Source organism: Botryllus schlosseri, chromosome 1 (assembly GCF_051294905.1).
Source record: "Botryllus schlosseri isolate E-star chromosome 1, Bs_hap1, whole genome shotgun sequence".
In the NCBI taxonomy this organism is placed as follows: domain Eukaryota; kingdom Metazoa; phylum Chordata; class Ascidiacea; order Stolidobranchia; family Styelidae; genus Botryllus; species Botryllus schlosseri.
The window spans coordinates 9,749,047-9,769,956 of record NC_137236.1 but is presented as its reverse complement, the minus strand read 5'-3'; the positions used below and the strand labels follow the sequence as shown (position 1 = coordinate 9,769,956).

Sequence of the window (20,910 nt, the reverse complement as noted above, 5' to 3'; positions counted from 1 at the left end):
TACGTTAATATAATTTAATCCTTAATCCTAATAGCCTTGTCCCCGAGCCTTAATATCGCACTCCAACCTGTTGATGACCATCTACATGTGACCAAATCTCACCTAATAATCTGATCTCAATGACTAGTCCAAGTAATTTCGACACCTATCTTTTCCTAACTTTTCATTGTATCGCAATTTCTGAGGTGTATTGAACCGATAAAATGTTTTTTAAACATAACCGTTGAACCGTTGAAATTGCTAATAAACCTATCATAATCTAATAAACAAAAAACAATGGATACAGATATAAGTGAGCAACGAATACAAAATCAGGATTGTTGGACAGAAGTAGGCACATTAATCCTGGCAATATCTTCAACAAATCGGCGTGGGGTCCTGCCATCAATCAACCGACTTTCCTTGCGGCATCGTTTCTTGATCGTGCCATCAGAGAGGAGTGCCAGCTGTTTGTACGAGAGCGACGCTGCCCCATTCAGGAAACGGAAGGCTTAGTACACTTCACAACAATACTTTGATCCCCATATAAATCGCCCTGCGTTAAGCCAGTAGCTCCCTGTTGACGTAGACTATTTTCGATCCTGATAAAATGTCTAAACGTGAGTTATTTTTGATGGACTTGTTTTGTTTCCCACTACTTTTAATTATAAATCGATATAGCTCTAAAACGCACCTACATAATAACTTTTTATTTTAAAAATTTCACAATAAACCTTTGTGAAGCAGTTAATTATAGGTAATTTCGTGAGCGCGAATTATAGGATTTTTACTATCGTCGGTTTAATATGCCAACGCTAGACAAGGTATGCGTACAAATCATCGTTGTTTGCTTTTATAAGTTGACACACATCGAATTGAGATTTTGATTCCATTTCGATCGTGTTACTGCGGGAAGGATAAAAATTATTATCCCTTACGATTTTGTTCTGACGTATCTATGCTAGTATGACCATCATCATACATTCCGAATTATGTTTCGGCGCCAATATGGATGCAATGGCATTTGGGTCGCATTCACTTTATCATCAGAAAATTGCTTTTACTTCTCACTTTATCCACTTTCACACTCTTAAAATGGACATTGATACATATTTTCAAAATGTCTATGGTATGAAACAATTCAGTGGACAGGGTACAATATATCCGACCAGCGAAACTTGCTTGGACCTGAAACACCGAGGATTCAATCGCAGTGGAATGAAGTCGTTGAAGCTTCATGTTAACGGAACCGAACTGTATGAGGTATTGTATCTGTGTCACAGTAAAATGAAAAACTGGAGTTTAATCTTTAGGCGATGCGTTCCCAATTATTTTTCAATCTGCATAGGCGTATTGCGAAATGGAGACTGACGGAGGTGGGTGGACGTTGGTTGCGAGCATTCATGAGAGCGAGATCACTGCAAAATGTGCACATGACGACAGATGGTCCGATTATACTAGGGGTGACCAATACACAGGTATGATGGGAAATAACCAATTTCCATTCAACCAATACTATGTCTGAAAAGAATCTTATTTTATCCGACATCTAAATTAACAGTTTAATGTATTATATCGGTGGTTCCCAACCTGTGGTACGCGAAGATCTTCCAGGTGGTACGCGAGTAGATTCTGTTTTTTTTTTTGTCGACCGAACAAAGTTATTAGTTCAGGCGGGGTTGATTTTGAGTTTTTTGAGGCCGTTGTCTCACGCTATTCCCTGCTACTAATTTCCCCTTATACGTGGGAATGCGAGCAAGGATTTTCATCCCTATAGTGACTATCAAGTCAAAGAAACGAAACCGACATGTTGCGCCCATACATGACTACCGATGCGCTGTGAGCAAACGTATGCCACGCATTGACCACCTAGTGGAAAATAAACAAATGCAGCCATCGCATTAAATAAATTGACTTTTGTGGTGATTTTATTTTATAATTCGCTTCTTCTTGCGAAAAAAAAACAATGCCATACATCCCATCATCCCTGGCTGATAATGCTTGGTTCAGGGGTGTCAGACTCAAATTGCATCGCGGGCCGGATCCAAGTCATGAGATCGCTTGCGGGCCGGACCAGTCAACGGAATCCAAAAGGCCTTCTCGTGCCATTGCTTTCCGCTGGAATACTTTATTATCAAACATATATAGATATTGCACGGATCGCAGGGGTTTCATTCTAGCGAGTCGCAACGCCATTATTTGCGAACAGTGAAATTGGCGAAAATATGATGATTGTCCGGTTGAATACAATTAAGAACCGCTAAAACAGTGGCATTACCGGCGATACAAGCTGACATATTTCTGTGTTCCCTCTGATTTTGTCATAATCTGGCGTTAGCCCTGCGTATGGGTTGTGATGAATACAAGATATTTAGCTGTCAACGCAGACGTTGTAATTTGGTGTATTACTGTGGATGTTATGGATAATATAGTATTTTTTTCAATCTACTCGGATTCGATTCGCGGGCAGGATAAAATCGTCTGGCGGGCCGGATCCGGCCACGGGCCGAATGTTTGACACCTCATGCCTAGTTTAATGGGATTTGTTATTACACCTCGCATAGGTCAAACACGTGATTATGACGTCATAAATAGTGGAAACGCGCGTAACTTATGTAGGATTGTAGGTGGTACGCGAGCGCTGCATAAAACCTCGAAATGGTACGTGGGTGGAAAAAGGTTGGCAACCACTGTAAGTTGGATCTAAATTTGCAGAATTATTCCAGCCAATATGTCGCTCAATCCATTCTTGATTCAAGGCAACGTGATGGCGATAGCAATTGGATCTGGTCGATTACGTTATCGTAGTGACTGAATAGGGATCGAATTAAGCACCTGACTCTACTGCAGTGGTTCTCAGCCACGGGTCCGCGAACCCCTAGCGGTCCGCGAACCAAATCCAGGGGTCCACGAAGCCTCTCAAAATATATTGGAATTGCTCACATGTAATGGATCAAACTAAAAGAAAACCAAGTTTAATGAACGCATCGAAAACAAAGAGCTTTTCTTCACGAGGCGAAATATTTTCCCTTGCGGGTCACGTGCGTACAGGGGTATCGTATTGCGCCAACAGAGCAACTCGATGATTTCACTCAACATGTCGGCGTTGGTCATTTTGGGCTAAGGTTTTATTGCCATTACTCTTTCCAGGGGCATGCTCTCCTAAACAGTGGCGGCAGGTAGCTGACGCCTCTATGTCCCTCGCCAACCGGCTGTATATTTTCTGACTGCAGACTGCCTAACTAAAGCGACAATGTAGCATACCGTGCACTCGTTATCAGGGCTTTGGAGCAGCCGTAAATTTAAACTGCCCCAGCTCCGGCTCCGGAGCTCTCTTCTATCATACATTAGCTCCGGCTCCAGCTCCGGCTCCGGCTCTGAAATTATCGAATGGGCCTGTCAATATCAGGGGTGGCCAACCCGCGGGCCAAATGTGTTTGAGTTGCGCGTTTGCGCTCGTATAAAGATAGTCGACGGTGAAATGTAGGCACAACATGATTGTCGCATATTATCGGAGACCTTATCGGTGTGACCAGACGCCGAATAGTCGTGTCCTTGCAAACTGAGCCTAGTGGGCGGTATACCCGCAATACTCACGTAATTGACCTAGTTTATTTATAAACTTTACCCGCTTGGCGCGGCTAGGTGACCGCACACTCGTTCGTCAATTGCATGTGCCACTTTAGCCGAAAAGGTTGGCCATCTCTGATCTATATAGATTACTAATCTACCCATAGGTTAGTTATCGATAGTAATCTAGAGTCTGTCAGCCGTCAGTAACATCCGATGTAGCAACGAAGACATATAGGTGCCGCCGTGCCGGCTTGTGACGTCATACTTTATACTTGTCAATTGTCGACAACATCATAGTTGCATTAGATTGCTTTTTACACTATGACTATGCCATTGCTCTGCACAGTATTAAAATTCAGGCCTGCTGCTCAATAATGATAAATCAGCAGCTGTGGTTGTTGCATATATATAATGGCATGTTAGGAAATAGGTCGGAGCCGGAGCTACTCCTCAAATAATGGGCGCCAGCTCCGGCTCCGGCTGAATTTTATATGGAGCTCCGGCTCCAGCTCCGGTGAAAATGCACGGCTCTGGGGCTCCGGCTCCGGCTCCGGCTCCAAAGCCCCGCTCGTAAAGACGACTGAAGATAGACTTGATTCCGTACATTTTTTTCAGAAGGGGGGTCGCAATAAAAGTACGAAAGCTATAGTGACACTATATCTTAAAAAGTGAAACTACATATAGGATTTTGAATAATCACTGTTCTCGTGTGCGTAAAGACGTAGTATCCCACTTGAATTCACTCAACAATAGTATTTCTTCACCTTCACGAAACTAGGCAATATTACTCTAATTTACAAAGGTTTGTGAACCCTTAAGGTTTCGCTGAATCATGAAAACAGAAATCTACCACAGGACACATGTAACTAAACCTCAAATACATTATTTATTGGTTCACAAAATGTGTTTTTTCTGTTACATACGCTTACACAATGTAGGCATTCTTTCCGGTCCGATCAATCATTTTAGTCGTTAGCCGATACCTCGTCATACATTATATTCTTTTACATTTGCATTAAATTATCTTATTCGCAGGAAAAACCAACTGGGAAAACAAAATAACGTTTGGGAACGTACGTGACTGTATGCGAGACGACTACAAAAATGAAGGCTATTACAAAATAAACGTAAGTAGGCCTATACATTACAAGCAGCGATGAAGCATATTGCATCATTGAATGTCATTCCTGTAAGAGAGTTTCATGTGTTTAATTCAGGATATTTCAATTTAGGTGTAAAAGGTATAGTTTTTGAAGCAGACATGCCATTTGTCGAGCCAAAATACCACTATCGATTGATTGTCCAATGTCCATGCATAAATTCAAGATTTTGTGGTATTGACCTGATTACCATTTCTATCTTTACAGGCATCTGATGTGATGGTGTGGCATGTTCGCAGTCAGTGGGAATTAGATTCAATGCAATCAGGAACTATGTTCAAATATCGGTCGACCAATCAATTTCTACAGAAGTACGGCGGAAATCTGAAAAATTTATTCAGCGATCACTTTCCTATTGCCGCTGGGAACGGTAAGATTGGCTTCCATATTGACATTTCACATTGAGTGTTTCGGCCATGAAATCGTTTATTGAAAATTACGAGTTTATATAAAATACGGTTCGATACACAAATCATCGCGAAGTGCTATACTGACACTATTTTCAGATTACAGGGCAACAATATTACATGCCGTGTCACAGAGTTTTTCTGTGAAGAATTTGATTTCTGGCTGGTACAACTATAGCATGCCCGATTACACCACAGACCGGATTACGGACCACGATATGTTTGGAAACTATGGACATATGGTAGGCAAATTCAAATGTTGCTATAACAAAGTTCGCATAATTTGTCATGGCCAATTCGTTCGACTGTATGAACGTGATATACTGTTCTAGATTTAGGGGGACAGGGTGTCCATATTAACATCACTAAACCGTGCAATGAAAAATTCTAATGGAACAAATATACCCGTAAATACACCACTTTGCTTTGATTAAAGAAATACTATTCTTCTCGTTTCGAACTCACTTCTCCTTAGGGTTCCGGTTTAAATCATTTTGCCTCTGATTAAAATCGATTTTAATCGAATAATTAATTCAAATCATGATTTTTTTGATTTTTTTGGTTTTTTTACTTATAATAACAAAGACAATACGAATAAAAGAAAATGCGATCAATGACGACACTGTCAATCAAGGTGATGAAAGAAAACGCTTAAATTTTCATAATGTGGGGCTGCGAATCATCACCCACATAGCTGAAAACGTTTAACCTATGTGGTAATGATGGGTCGTTGGAATCATTACTGATCTCTTCTAGTAGCGAGGAACACGTTGATTTATCTCGGGACCATCTATTATAGTTGCACCATCATCTTGATTGATGGATTGGTCTCTGCCAGCAAACTGTTGATCTTCCTGAACTCTTCATCTGCTTTGTTAGTAGCATAGTCCATGAAGTGATCTTTCACTCGCAGGATCACTTCAAGATTTGCCTGTGGCAGGCAATCACGACTCTTGTTTGCAGTTGCGGCTGCACATGACTGATGCCCCTCGCAAGATGCAGCATGTGCAACGGACGAAAGGCGAGTCTTGAAAGCTTTGGAGAACACCGGCATGATCCATCCAGAATAATGCTGGCTGATGAATTAGATATGGTACCGAGATACTCGATTCTGCATCGAAAATTCCTAGAAATCAAGGGAAGATAAGGGACATTCAGTGTGTGTGGAGTGTACACAATTATACTCACCAACTTTACAATCATAATCAATCCAACCAATTGTTCGATTATAGGTTACCAGCAGACTAATCATTGCATTTCGGTTCCATCTTTGAAAATATTCATTTTGCCAGGTCTCGAACAACTCTTTTGCGATTAATGTCAATTGTCCAAGCTACATCCTCTAACTCGAGGATCTAGAATCCATGAAACTAAATGATGGTCCCCGACATGAGTTGATGCTCTTGTAGCTGCATCTTTGACAACATTAGACTTTATTGTCCGCACAAAGAGCAATAGTCTTTTTAATCTCGAGCTTGAGCCACATCCAGCTTGATAAGAGAAGGGCAGCAGAGGTATTGTCCAGAGATGGCTGCAAAAATGCAAGATTTTTAATTCAGACATGCGATTAGTCAAAAAAAGTTTTGAAACCACTGGTCTAAATCTTTTCTTTCTATATGTTTTGATGTCGCTATCATTGCTTACAGTTATTCTATGTAATTGGAGCTTGCTTGTTCTGAGCACAGCATGCATGTTTAAGTCAAAATCCAAGTGCCGTATTGTCTCTCTTTTTCTGAAGTAAAATTAAAGGTAAATGGCAATCTTACGAGCTACCATATTTTTGGTTAACATATACAAGCGGGATTGCCCAATAGATGTTTGCCAATGGCAAAAGTTATGGCCTTTGATTGCTTCAGCATCGAGCTTGAGGGGATGAGTCAAGGGTGAGATTTTCACCAAACGTCATGCGCGTGTTCTGATAAATCTAGGGACATGGTGTTTTACGGCATGAGTTCCTGTTTACGGTGCACACAGATTCATTTCTATTTCAATCCATAACCAGTATTCAAGCAGCTACATAAATATGAATCACACATAATGACATGGTATCTTACTTGTGTTCACATTCCACAGCTAGTTGGCCCATCGCTCCAGTCCGCAATAACTGCAAACTGATTTTTGCAACGCTTATGCATCAGAGATTAGGGAATCTTTCGATAGAGACTCCGGATTGTGCTTCCTTTTCGGTATCGCACGAGTGCCTCAGAAATAGCAGCAGCATGTCGTAGACAACTAACTATCCACAGCAAAAACACTAACATATTGATTGACTACCGTACCGCTCTTTGCTCTTTTCCCCCTGTCTGTCAAATAGCTGAACCATAGCGGTGCCGGTGACGAAATACTACGTCCGGTTAATATAAAACGCACATGATTGTCCGATAATAAACCACATTCACGCATCTCGTCAGAAAATGTGAAAAAATCAAAAAAATCATTAAAATCGAAATGGTGAAATTAAAATCAAAAATCAAGAAAAAAAACCTGATTTAAATCACACTGATTTAAATCAGACTGATTTAAACCAGAACCCTACTTCTCCTCAATGGGGTTTCGGGGTTTACTAGTTACGGTCCGGATTGCGGCCCAAGGTAATCTCCTATTTACCTTATTTGACGGCCTTATCTGCACGGTGCAGGCCTTCGCGAAATTAAGAATCGTTTTGCGCTACCTTTTCCGACTAGCCATATCCCTGGTGATTTAATAGCGAAGCAGTCATATGTTCAATGTTCAATTTTCGTACATGGGTGCCGAACCTCGGTATGTGAAATATGCCTGTGAATATTATGGGTATTCGGCATACTCGCAATTTCATCATCAGCACAACCTTGTTGACCAATTGTACGGTTTGAAAATAATGATCACTATGTATTACGCGAAATGGGAGAGAGGATAAAAACGTGATTTTGCTGCACATGTCAATATGACGAGCACGAGTCGAGAAATTCCATCTCATCGTTTCTATGAATCGAATGAGCAAATACTCGTTCTTTAGTAGTATAGTTGTTTAATCGGGCCGCGAAATTGGACAGTGTTATTAAGTGTGCAATTATGCATTTTAATTAGAATTCATCACTGCGCATGATCGTCATTTACCCCAGTAATGATTTTCGAGCGTAAATAGAGGATGGCAGAAGAGTAGCCCAAACCGCCCTTATACCTAGCAAACAATTGTCGCGGTGCGAGCTAGTCAATGCGATGTCAGGACCCCATGGTATTTTATGTGGGAGACAATTAGTGATTTGATACGCAATTTCCAATTTTTAATCATCTGTTTCGTAAATTCATTCTTGATGTCAGCTTGATACTCTAGTATTCCCGGATTAACGGGCACTGTGACTTGTAAATATGCAATGTGCATACTGCATAGTTTAATTCGTTATGGGCATGTCACAATGTGCATGGCACAGTGTTCAATTCGATTATTCGATTCGTTTCAACGGGAAAATATTATATTCCGATAAACTTGATCGACACTTGATGGACTGGTAACGAGTGTACCAATATCGAACTTGAAGCCATTGGCCATTTGGTACATTTCGAATTTATATTGATAACGTCGTGATATCCGCCCAAACACATCCCTTGCATACTATCTGATCACGATACCGTAATGGCAACGATATCCATAGGGAAAACCACAGAAAAAACACAAAACAATTTGGAAAAACAATGTACAAATCAATCACACGGACAAGTTCGCGACCGAACTGCAAAAGAAATGGGATAAGTGGAAAACACTCTACCCCATCATATACCCAACCAGGGTGGAATGGTGGGAGGCCATGAAGATTAGAATAAAAGAGCTTGCGATAAAACATACAAAGAAAGTCACAGCTGAAAAAAGAAAACAGATACAGAAACAACAAGAAAAACTGCTGAGAGAAAGGGAAAACATCATAAAACATAACCACTCTAGCATACTTTACAAAAAAGAGAAAAAGATCCTCTGGAAGATGAAGGAGGATCAACTCCAAAAGTTAAAAAAGGAGGAAAAGATAGAAAAACACTCACTGCTAAACAACAACAAATACACACTCTGTAAGGCCCTTCAGAAAAGGAGAGAAATGGCGTCAATACACGAACTGAACACTCCTACAGGGCGTACCACCACAGATCCAAAAGAAATAGGGGACCTCATTGAGACATTCTATGAAGACCTCTATAGCAGACAAGAAACGAATGAAATAACAGCAGAAGAATACCTCTGCTACCAAAATAGAGCCCTCACAGCCAAACAACGTCAGCAAATAGACAGAAGGATCGAGATGGACGAAATCAGGCTAGCAGTCCTCCAACAGAAGAAAAACAGAACCCCGGGGGAGGACGGGTTGAGTGCAGAACTGTATATGATCAACATCGACACGATGGCTGAGGAAATGCTTGAAACTCTCAACGAAATGTATCAAACACAGAACATCACCCCGAACCTAGCAAGAGCAGTACTCAAAATAATCTATAAGAAAGGTGATAAAAAAGAAATTCGAAACTACAGACCCGTGAGTCTTCTCAACACGGACTACAAAATCCTTACCAAAATCTTGACCAATCGACTAAAGACAGAGCTACCAGACATAACCCATGAGAACGAACACGTAAACCCGCCCAAAACCACAGGGCAACTGAACCTCCTAATAAGAGAAATAACTTCCGAAATGAGAGAGAAAGGAAAAGGAACGATACTCTCAATAGACTTCAAGAAAGCCTATGACTCCGTTGATCATAAATTCCTGAAAAGAACAATGGAGGCAGCGGGCCTAGGGAGAAACTTCTGTAACTTCTTTGGAAAAGTATATGAGCTCGGAGAGGCGAGAATCTTGATAGGGGGGAGAGTGGGGAAGAAAATAAAGATGAAAGGGGGGATAAAACAGGGAGATCCCATCTCGATGTATTTGTTCACGATCGCGACAGAATCCCTACTACAAAGGTTAGAACATGAACTCACAGGCTACAAACTACCTGGAATCAAGAAAACGATCACTGCACCGTCATACGCGGACGGTGTAAACATAACGCTGGCGAGACAGGAGGATACAAATGAGGCGATTGAAATCATAGAAAAGTTCGGAGAAGCGAGCGCCCTAAGAATAAACAAAGAAAAAAGCAAGGAAATAACTTTCCAAACAATTGGTAAAAAAAACACCCAAACCAACATCAAATGGGTGGAAGAGATGGTAATCCTAGGGCACATGGTAGAAAGAGAAACCCCAGATAAAGAAAAACACTGGGAAGAACCAATGAAAAAGATGAAAAAGATAACAAATGAGATCAAGAACATGCATTTCGAAAGACAGCAGGAAATCAGTCTGGTAGCGACCAACATACTACCATTGTTTACATATCCCGCAGCCATAACAAGAATGCCTGGCAAAACAAGAAGCGAATTAAAGCGAATACTCACCAGCCTGATCTTCCGAAAGGACAGAAGAGCGGATTACGACAAGATAATCCAGAGCCAGGAATAGGGAGGAAGGCAGCTGACCGACATACCCACAATAACAGATATGATCTTCATAAAGCCGGCAGTCGAATACTTTAGAAAAGGCCAAGAGAACATAAATGAGGAATGGGAAAGAAGAATAGACCATCAGCTAGCATTCACCCTGAAAAGATATCAGTCACATAGAACACCAACCACCAGGCCAAACACCTTGAAGCCACAGAGACACTGGAGGGAAATAAACGAAACAATGACAGGACTGGGTATAGACAAAACACAGATTAAAACGACGGACAACAAAAAACGTTACACCGACATACTAGAAAGGAAACACTCCAGAGACATAGAAGAAATGAAAGGGCCCAATTGGGCTAACATACACCATCCAACCCTCACGCTAAGACAGAGGGACCTGAATTGGATGGTGGCTAACCAGATGCTACCAACAAATGGCAGATTGCAAACAGCGGGAATAACAAATAAAATGGAATGCGAGCTGTGCTCGAGCCACACCGAAACACACACCCACCTCTTCTCGAAGTGCGAACATACAGCCAAAGTCGTGCAAAAATTGATAGATGCGTGGAGCAAGGTGACAAACCAGAGAACCCAGCCAGCCGACATCAATATAATTTTCAACATGCATACAGAGGGGAACATGACAGATACCCAAGAAGCGGCACTCATGAAAATATTCACGATATTCAAGCAAGCCACCTGGATGGCAAGAAACAAGACAAAGTTTGAAGGAAGGAATTGGGATACAAGTGGAAAGAAAAATCAATACTACAGAGACTCGAAGCAAGAACAAGACTCCAAGGACAAGACCACCTGGAAGATATCCTGGACAACATCAGGAGGGAATGTAAACCATGAAAAAAAAATAGAAAAAGATCGCCAGACTCTCACCCTCTTCTCGCCCGTACATAGCCTATGGCAGGTCATGTATGCCTAGGCTTACCATATTTTGGAGATAAAAAAAGAGGACACTTTTTCAGAAATTTGCAACTGGCAAATCCGGAGTCAAATTCTCAAAAACCGGTTAATTTTTCCCACTTCGTGATCGGTTGACTAAAAAAAAAAAAGGTCATCACTTCCGCTCAGAGCTCAAAATAACGTTTTTTACTCCACTTTGCCGGGTGGATAAAAAAAAAAAAAAAAAGGTCATCTTTTCGCTCAGAGCTAAAATCACCGTTTTTCACTCCGAAATACCCGCCGGAGCTTCACTTCAGTACTAATATGCGGCATATCACTCGCAATTTGCTCTAAATCTGCCTAAATTTTCAAAAAAGAGGACAAAATCTCAAAAAAGAGGACAAACGGGCGTCCTCCGAGGACACTTTCAAAAAAGTCAAAAAAGAGGACAAATCCTCTTAAAAGAGGACGTATGGTAAGCCTATGTATGCCGAGATGTAGCGAACACCTCAAATGCTATCGTTTCTATAGAAAACCTAACACTTTTATGGGGTGAACAGAAATTTTTAAAGTATTTTAATATTTATTTTTATATAATAGATAGAACTAATCGCTATTTCAGATTCCCTATCTTGGGTGCTGAATAATACCCACAGTAGAGTGGCAATACTCAGTGATTGCTTGAGCGCATCAACATGCATAGCAAATTTCAATTTCGCAGCTCCTCTCCTTATTACCGAGATAGTCGAGAAGATACACCAATTGAAACAACGCGAGGTCACAATATCACTTGTGTGGATTCCAGCACACTGTGGTATTGAGCACAATGAAATCGCCGACCAATTAGCAAGAAGCGCTACAGCATCAGAAACACCGCCCCGTCAACAATTGGACTTCGTCTCCGTAGGGGATGCATACTCGCTCCTTAGGAACTCGTGCAGAAACAACTGGGATCAACTGTACAGGACAAGCGACACCGGAAGTCAGTACAAGCTCATCAAAGACACGATTTACAAGAGGTTACCAAGTTTAACATCGAGAAAAGAGCAAATCATTTTGTTTCGGTTGAGATCAGGCCATTGTCGGCTCAACTACCACCTGCATAAGATTGGATGCAATGATTCACCTCTATGTGAACAATGTTCGTTGCCCGAAACCGTCGATCATTATCTAATGAACTGTACGAAGTATGTACGGCAACGTGCAAATCTGAAACGCTATATTAATAATGACAGTCTTTTTAATACAGTAGACCTATTAACTAGTGAATGCATGTTGGATCATGTCATTCAATATGTCAAGGAAACAAGGCGCTTTATTTAAATGTTAATATCTCTGAATTCGTAGTGGTTATGTCTTCGAATTGGATGTGTCCCTATAGATCACCCAAATATACCTGTGTATGCCTCTGTCGACCATTAATTTTCCCATCATTATAATATTTCTTGCATTATAAGTTTGTGCATTTCTCATATGCATGCTATGGTGTGACGCAAAAGGCTTTGATGTGAAAAGCGACACTATCTTTTCATCGTTTTTACCAATAATAATAATAATAATAATATTCACAGTTTTACTGTGAATAAATAATATGATAATAATATTTGGAGTATTTGGTTGTATTAAGGATCAATAAATAATTAATTAATTACTTTAACTTAACCTAACTTCTGAACTGACGCATCACTGCTGTGGATGCCTGCGAAACGATCTGGATATATCGCACCTGGACGTACCCGCCGTCGGACCAAGCGGATGACCCCTGAGGACTCGTCAACTCCGACCACACAGGAACACCAAAGAGAAGATATTTCTCAACATGGCGCCTGTGCAACACCGAACTGTGGCTCACAAAACAGCTATGCTGCAAAAGAAAAAAAGAAGAGACACAGATGGAGTGAGGAAGAGTATAAAGAAATAATGAGATGTTACTTCTTAGCCAAATTTGAAAACTCGGCAGGAGTAACCGAAGGAACTTTTCAAAAATGGAAAGAGAGAACAAACAACTCCCCAACCATGACTGCCAATACCCTGGCAACAATGAGACGTTGTGTATTAAAAAATAAAAAATTAACCGAACAAGAACTCGCAGAAATCGAGGGAGAAATGTGTAACAAAAACGTAGAAACCTCTGAGGCACTGGAACTGCAATTCGGCCAAGATGACCTGAACCCACAACAATCACTTGATGACCCGAACATCGCAGAAGTAGAATTACAAAATACCACCGGGCACCCGAATGAATCATCAACACCTAACGATGGTGACATAGACACGGAATTAGTATTGGAGATCAAAAATCAAATCATCGACCGAATGAAATCCACATTGAATGTAAATGACAGAGTGCAGTTACCTGACCTACAAATTACAAAGAAACTGAAAACTGATATTGCAGTAGCGAACAAAATTTTGACAGAAACCATACTACCTGCAACTCTAAATGGAAAACAAGGAGAAAGACCACAATGTCCCTTGACAACAATCAACAACCTCATTTACAGCACTGCGGCAGTTATCTCAGAAAGGCACTGCAAAATACCAAGAACTGTCAACAAAAAAAGGGGAAGCCATACGCCAGCTTGGCAACGCAGAATTGAAAACAAAATCGCAAAACTAAGGTGTGACGTTGCGATACTCTCGGAACTAAAAAAAGGAAATGTTTCCCACAAAGTAAAATATAAAGTGAAAAGAATAGAACTGGAGCATAAAACCAAACTGAAGTCAACAGAAAAAGTGTCAATGTTGCAAGAAGAATTAAAAATGAGAATATGCACCAAAGCACAACGATTGAAACGAGATAAAAAACGAGAAACACAATATCGCCAAAACTTGTTATTTGCTCGCAAACCTGGACAATTTTTTCGAATGATGAAACAAAAGTCAAATCAAAAAATTACCAGCAGCAAAATACCAGCCACTACAGATGTGGAATCATTTTGGAAGAAAATATGGGAAACCAAAAAATTGCACAACTCAAATGCAAATTGGATACAAGACCTGGACACTGACCATCTACAAACACCAGAACAACAATGGTCAGAAATCACAAAACAAGAAATCAAGGAGGCCCTAAAAAGTTCACTGAACTGGAAAGCAGCTGGTCCTGACCAGATCAAAAATTTTTGGCTAAAAAAAATAACTGCTACACATAATTACCTAGCGGCGACCTACAATGAGCTTTTATGCTCAACCAACTCGCACGAGATCCCAGCCTGGTTCACACAAGGGATCACATATCTTATTCCAAAAAAATGAAAACACCAGGGACCCCAAGAACTACAGGTCGATAACATGCCTGTCAACCATGTACAAAACACTGACCAAAATCCTGGCAAAACGAAGCTACAAACACCTAGAAAACCTTCTTCCGCCTGAGCAGAAAGGATGCAAGGAAGGCGCCCTTGGCTGTAAGGACCACCTGCTCCTTGACAAAACCATTCTTGAAAACTGCAAGAGGAGACACACTAACCTCAGCATGGCATGGATAGACTACAAAAAAGCTTTCGATTCAGTCCCTCACACATGGATACTGAAAACAATGCGTATGTACAAAATGAATCCGATCATCATCAGATTTATTGAAAATTCAATGAAAAATTGACATACCAAACTGTTGATCAAACATGACCAAGGTGAAACAGAAACCTGTACAATTCAGATACGTAATGGTATCTTTCAAGGCGACTCATTCTCACCACTTCTATTCTGCCTCAGCTTAGCTCCACTCAGCGAGTTGCTGAAAAAAAATGAAACAGGATACGTGATGAAAAAAGCAGCAAACTCTGAAGGTCAAAAGATACATCACCTTTTGTTCATGGATGATTTGAAACTGTATGCAAAATCAGATGCGGACCTGAATAAGCAAATGAAAATTGTTCATGGGTTTTTGGAAGATATAAAATGAAATTTGGCTTAGATAAATGCTCCAAACTTACCATACGACGTGGAAGAGCCACCAGCACTGGCGACATGAACTTCAAAAAGGGTGAAACCATAACAGAAGGGAATGCCGAAGATCACTATAAATATCTAGGGATCTGTGAAAGCGACAACATTAAACATGCTGCAATGAAATCAAGTCTAAAAAAAGAATACATCAGCAGGCTCAAGTCAATTCTCAAAACTGAACTCAATTCCAAATACAAAATCAATGCCATAAACAGTCTTGCAGTGCCTGTCTTGAGATATAGCTATGGTGTGGTGAACTGGCTCAAAGATGAAATTAAAAAATTGGACACGAAGACGAGAAAACTGATGACAATGCACCACATGCATCACCCAAAATCTGATACACAAAGACCGTACATCCCCAGAAAAAAAGGTGGTCGAGGACTACAAGAAATTGAACAAACTTTCAAAACAGAAATCATCGGCTTGTCACAGTACATCAACAACAGCGATAACATTTACTGCAAACTCGTTGCACAGGAAGACAAACAGCGCAAAACAAAATCTCTGAGCTATCGTCACGACAAGTACGCCAGACAAGTCAACATGGAAACAGCTAACCTGTACACTGCAGAAAACACTGTTGCTAAACCCACAACAATAGCAAAAGCAGCACGAATTCAATACAAAAATGCAACGCTCAAAATGAGAGAAACGATATGGGAGTCGATGCCTCTTCATTGACAGCACAAGAAGTTAACTTCACAGCCCGAAGTAGACGAGCTTTCATGGACCTGGCTATCCAGCTCTGGTCTGAAATCGGCAAGCGAAGGATTCATTTTCGCAGCACAAGACCAATCGCTTCCTACAAAATACTATCGCAAAAGAAGTCTGAAGCAAAACACGGACGGCAAGTGCAGAATGTTCCACAACCAAAATGAAACTGTAGCACATATCATGTCTGGCTGTGGTGCACTCGCAGCTTCCGAATACACATGGAGACACAATAGGATTGGCCACTACATTCATCTTGAATTATGCAAACATTTTGACATCACCACTTCGACAAAAAATTGGTACGATTACAGCCCAGCACCAGTGACAGAAAACGAACAAGTAAAAATTCTGTGGGATGTACCAGTTATGACTGACCGCGAAATCAGGAACAACCGTCCGGATATAATCGTCAAACTAAAAAAGAAAAGAGAATGCTTATTCATTAAACTGGCTGTCCCAGCTGATCACAACCTACTGCAAAAAGAATTAGAAAAACACTCCAAATACGCAGAGCTCAAAATGGAATGTGAGAAAATGTGGCGATGCAAAATAAACATTGTACCGATAGTCATTGGCGCTACAGGGGTCGTGAGCACAAAACTCATGAGACATATCCAACAAATTCCGGGTAACGTTCGATTTGACATGATCCAAAAGATCACATTATTGGGCACTGTGCACATTCTTCGGAAGGCCTTGAATGCACCACTGGACTAAAATTACAATTGTGAATCACAGCATGATTTCTGTAATTTCGATTCTTCATCTTCAATCATCTCTACCTCTGCTCTGTAACCCTTGCCAATTCTTCATCTGCTGCAATTCTGTAATCTGACTTCTCCATGTATTGCATAGGAATAACAATTTGAATGTATTACTGAAATTTTAAAAATTTACTCCAATCTCGCCATTTTCCTTTGGGGGCAGGTTGCTCCCCGGATTATGTGTGTATTTACCAGTTTTACTGTGAATAAAGAATATAATAATAATAATAGATAGAAACTTTCTTCTCCTGTAGCAATGCGGCTACTGGTTGGAATTGAACCAAATTTGGTGTGTAGGCTTAAATTAGGTAACCTAACAGTTTTATCAAGTACCCAGTACGATGGGAGCAGAAAAGTCAGTTTTGAAGACCCCTAGTGTACACTCATCCTTTTATTTAGGCGTATTTTGTCATTTTTATTTATTGGTATGCCGTTGGTCAAAAATTAAAAAATGCGATGCGATTTGCGAACAAAAATTTCAAGTTGAATACATCTTCTCAAATGTACTCTACCTCATGTTAATTTACGAAAATCGCGCAACTCGTTAATGCAGTATCTGATACCTTTGCTCTTCGCCTTAACTACGAGCCTCGAAATACGGTGAGATCACTATTCCATGTTATTATATGAAATCAGGCACTGGTGTAATTATCTTTTACATCCCATGATGCAGTGGAAACTTTTTAAGTTTTTGTATGAAGCAGCACAATCCCAGCCATTTGCACTTTTCTGATTTTGACAGCCTATGAGGGCAAATTTATACGTGCTTCTCACAACTACTTACATAGTTACTTCCTTCCTTATACCTGATTAGACTTGAAGCAAGCTAATTCTACGTTCACTTGAAGTAGTTTTAGGATGTCAATAAAACGAATTCTTGTACTCAGACTTCAGTAGATTTTTGCGTCGCCACTTGTATTTCTATTTGTGTAGCCGTCTTTACTACTTGAACCACCTCTGTGTTAGTGTTGTTGGTTCTTGGGATGAGCGTCACGGTCCATATGGTGTACACACCATCATCATTCTGTAGTAATACATTCTCGAAAACATCAATTCGCGGCAATATTATTTTCGGTAATAGTTCTCTCAGTCGTTTCATATAACCATCAAAGAGAGCGCATAATTCAAGTACTGGAAAAAATTGTCTCCCGCTACTCGAATCATGACAATCAACACTCGATTCGTATTCGAGATCCGAATCATGAAGCCCAGTCCATTTACGGAATAGCAATTCCGTAAACTTACGATCCAGGGATTTAAAGTCTTTCGTAATTGTGTCACCAATGTAGTAGCTTCATTGTGAAATCATTGATACGACTTAAGCTAGACCTCGTCACGAGAGCCCGTACATGCACCATTAGCTATTTTATTTTTTACAGAAAAAACAAGAGAACAAATCTCGATTAATCGTCCTTTCAAAGTAAGGCTTGGCACCTAGCTCCCACACCCTCGTGTAGAGATATCCAAAATCTTGCACAACGTTCACGAGCTCGAATGCCTTAAACTTTACTATTGGCGAATTCTTTTCGGTCAACCTATTTTACTTTACGTCAACCAATACTGCACTCACAAAACTCGTTTTGATATCTCTATTTATTCTTAGATCAGATTTGTGACCAATCAATGGTGGCACTACTTACAGTACGGAAAGAATAAAACGTAGGTACTTTTTAGGATAAATATAACCGCGTGCTGATTAATATATTCATTATATTGCTCCACATTTAGCATTAGTCCTTCTAAATCGATAATTATGTAGGATACTGTCCAGGTGCAGCCTACTGTTGTGACCTATTATTCAAGTAAGAAGCATTCATTGTTGACTTGCGGATATGTGCCATGTAATCATTCAATATTAATTATGGGATTACCAACCGTCTATAATATTTTATTCAGATCCAAAATTATGTACTTCAATGACCTCGCTTCCGCAGGTTGTAATTGAACCAGATTTGATGCGCAGCTTTTTAGCAAACCCAACAACTCAGTCAACTACACCAGTGTTTGCCTAACTTTTTCGAGCTACCGCCCCATGGAAAACGAAGAAAATGCCAGCACCCCCCGACACCCCCTCATCACGCTAAATTTATCAAACGAAATTTTCTCTGCATTTATTACAGCCAATGATAAGACGGATGAATGATGATGGTTATCATCATTCTCTCCATATCTCATTCTAACATTTCTAGTGTCTACGTCCCGTACTGTAAAGTCGGTTTCTGCCGTGAGTCAGAAACGTTGTCACTGTACTGAAAACACGTACGATCAAATATGAGCGGGGAATGGCAACGTCGATAAGTTCAACCCGACTCGAATGAGAGTTTTTCTATTTGATTCAATTGTGAATCCAGAACTAAGAAGGATTAAAGATATATAAAACTTTGTGTTGAGCTCAAAATTGTTCTCCACTACGATGCAGTCAGCTCCTCAATCATTTCATGTTCGGCCCGCGAATGGTTGCTTCGAATTCAAAACAGAAAACCTGCTTATTGAATGTTGATGTGTGGACTAAAGCCGTAGGCTCTATCCGCTGAACAGGAAATTCGTTTGCTTTGAAGCCAGTGCATTAATACGCCACGCCGCGTGTCCAGATTGAAAATAAATTCAATGTAGCAAAGTATGAGTAGCAATTAAAGTCATAAGAAATCAATTTTTTCATATAGTTTAGCTCAAACCTTCTTTGTTGCCATTGTAATATTACGCGTTATACCATCTGTGTTTCAGATTATTACGCGAAATATTTCACTGTCATATAGGTGGGCGTGCCTGAAAAATTTTGAGAACCAGTGTTTTAGTGTCTTATTAGTAGAACGTGGAGACGGGTTTAAAGATAGTTGAACGACGTTAAATGAGCATGTATCGTGCTTAACATTGCCTCGAATCATGACGGCAAATAGATATTTCTTCAATCAACCGTAAATTTCGCATTACCTAGCATTATCACATTCACTGAGCAGCATTCAATAACAATGCAATTTGGAAGGAAAATTAAAATTCGTAAGCCAATATAACTAAAAAATTTATCAGACCCGCCATCGTATTCTCCACTGCACAATTGGCCCGCTGAGAAAAATAAATGATCAGCTCTGTCGTATACAATTGATTAATACTGTAATTGGAATATTCACAAAATTTTGGAGTTCCTTCGGAATTAGTACAACGAAGAACGTTTATGTTAATCCAGTGTGGACAAGCTTGCTTTAGACGAATTTGATTTAAACTTCCCTCACGAAATGCAGAATAACAGCTTTGGGGAAAAATATCCAATTGTCAAGAATCACCGCTATACACTAGAAAGACGGTATGACCTATACTAAACGAGGAGGTTTTCGTGGTTTTAATTGATTCATTCATTCTTTGGAGTTTACGAACTAAACAAGTTTTTCACTCCATACTAATCATTGTTAAAACCAGAGAAAATAGCAATTACCGTTATCCCTGCAGTAGCATTTAAGAGGGTTTCTCGTTTCAATGCTTATGTGAATGTTTCTGCATGTAGTTATCATCAACATTATATTATATTTGAAATTAAAAGTAAAGCATGATGAGATGACGCTGTTCGTGTGAAGAGTGACATTTAAATACGTATATTCTAATAGCAATAACAATCATACTGAATTATTTTTATGATACAATGGCTGATAAATGTCATATGCATCTCAATTCTTCCAGCTGGCCGTGTCAATCAACATCATTCAGCACTTTGACATCCCCATCGATGGCATTGATATTAGTAAGAAACGATGACGGATATAGCAGTGACTACGCAATACAAGTGAGTAAATATAAAGCTAAATAATATATAGTTACAAATTCATTATATACTCCATATGTCGATAGACAACGGAAAGTATGCATTTTCACCAAATGCATGATATCACGTGTTAAATGTCAGGGCAGGGGTGGGAAATTACTTTTTCCATTTGGCCAAATGAAAAGCGGAAAATACGCTGACGGGCTGACTGAAAAAGTAAAACTTTATTGCCCGGCGTAATAATTTTAAT

At 40.1% G+C, this 20,910-nt stretch overlaps 1 protein-coding gene and 1 long non-coding RNA gene across 2 annotated transcripts in view; one reads left to right on the top strand and one right to left on the bottom strand.

The window, feature by feature from the left end:
- The first annotated feature begins 731 nt into the window (after positions 1 to 731).
- The window catches only part of LOC145455060 (uncharacterized), a 31,386-nt gene continuing 11,207 nt past the window's right edge, over positions 732 to 20,910 (top strand). The window contains exons 1-7 of the mRNA XM_080333043.1: positions 732 to 1,242; positions 1,328 to 1,457; positions 4,588 to 4,679; positions 4,920 to 5,082; positions 5,219 to 5,361; positions 18,510 to 18,565; positions 20,579 to 20,681. Coding sequence (XP_080189169.1) covers positions 946 to 1,242; positions 1,328 to 1,457; positions 4,588 to 4,679; positions 4,920 to 5,082; positions 5,219 to 5,361; positions 18,510 to 18,565; positions 20,579 to 20,681 — 984 coding nt within the window. The 5' untranslated portion in view covers positions 732 to 945. The remainder of the gene's footprint in view (positions 1,243 to 1,327; positions 1,458 to 4,587; positions 4,680 to 4,919; positions 5,083 to 5,218; positions 5,362 to 18,509; positions 18,566 to 20,578; positions 20,682 to 20,910) is intronic.
- On the bottom strand, positions 5,597 to 7,637 carry LOC145433573 (uncharacterized). The gene is made up of 3 exons (XR_013913141.1): positions 7,174 to 7,637; positions 6,308 to 6,650; positions 5,597 to 6,245 (listed from the first exon to the last, which is right to left on the bottom strand). It is a non-coding gene; the product is annotated as an uncharacterized LOC145433573 (long non-coding RNA).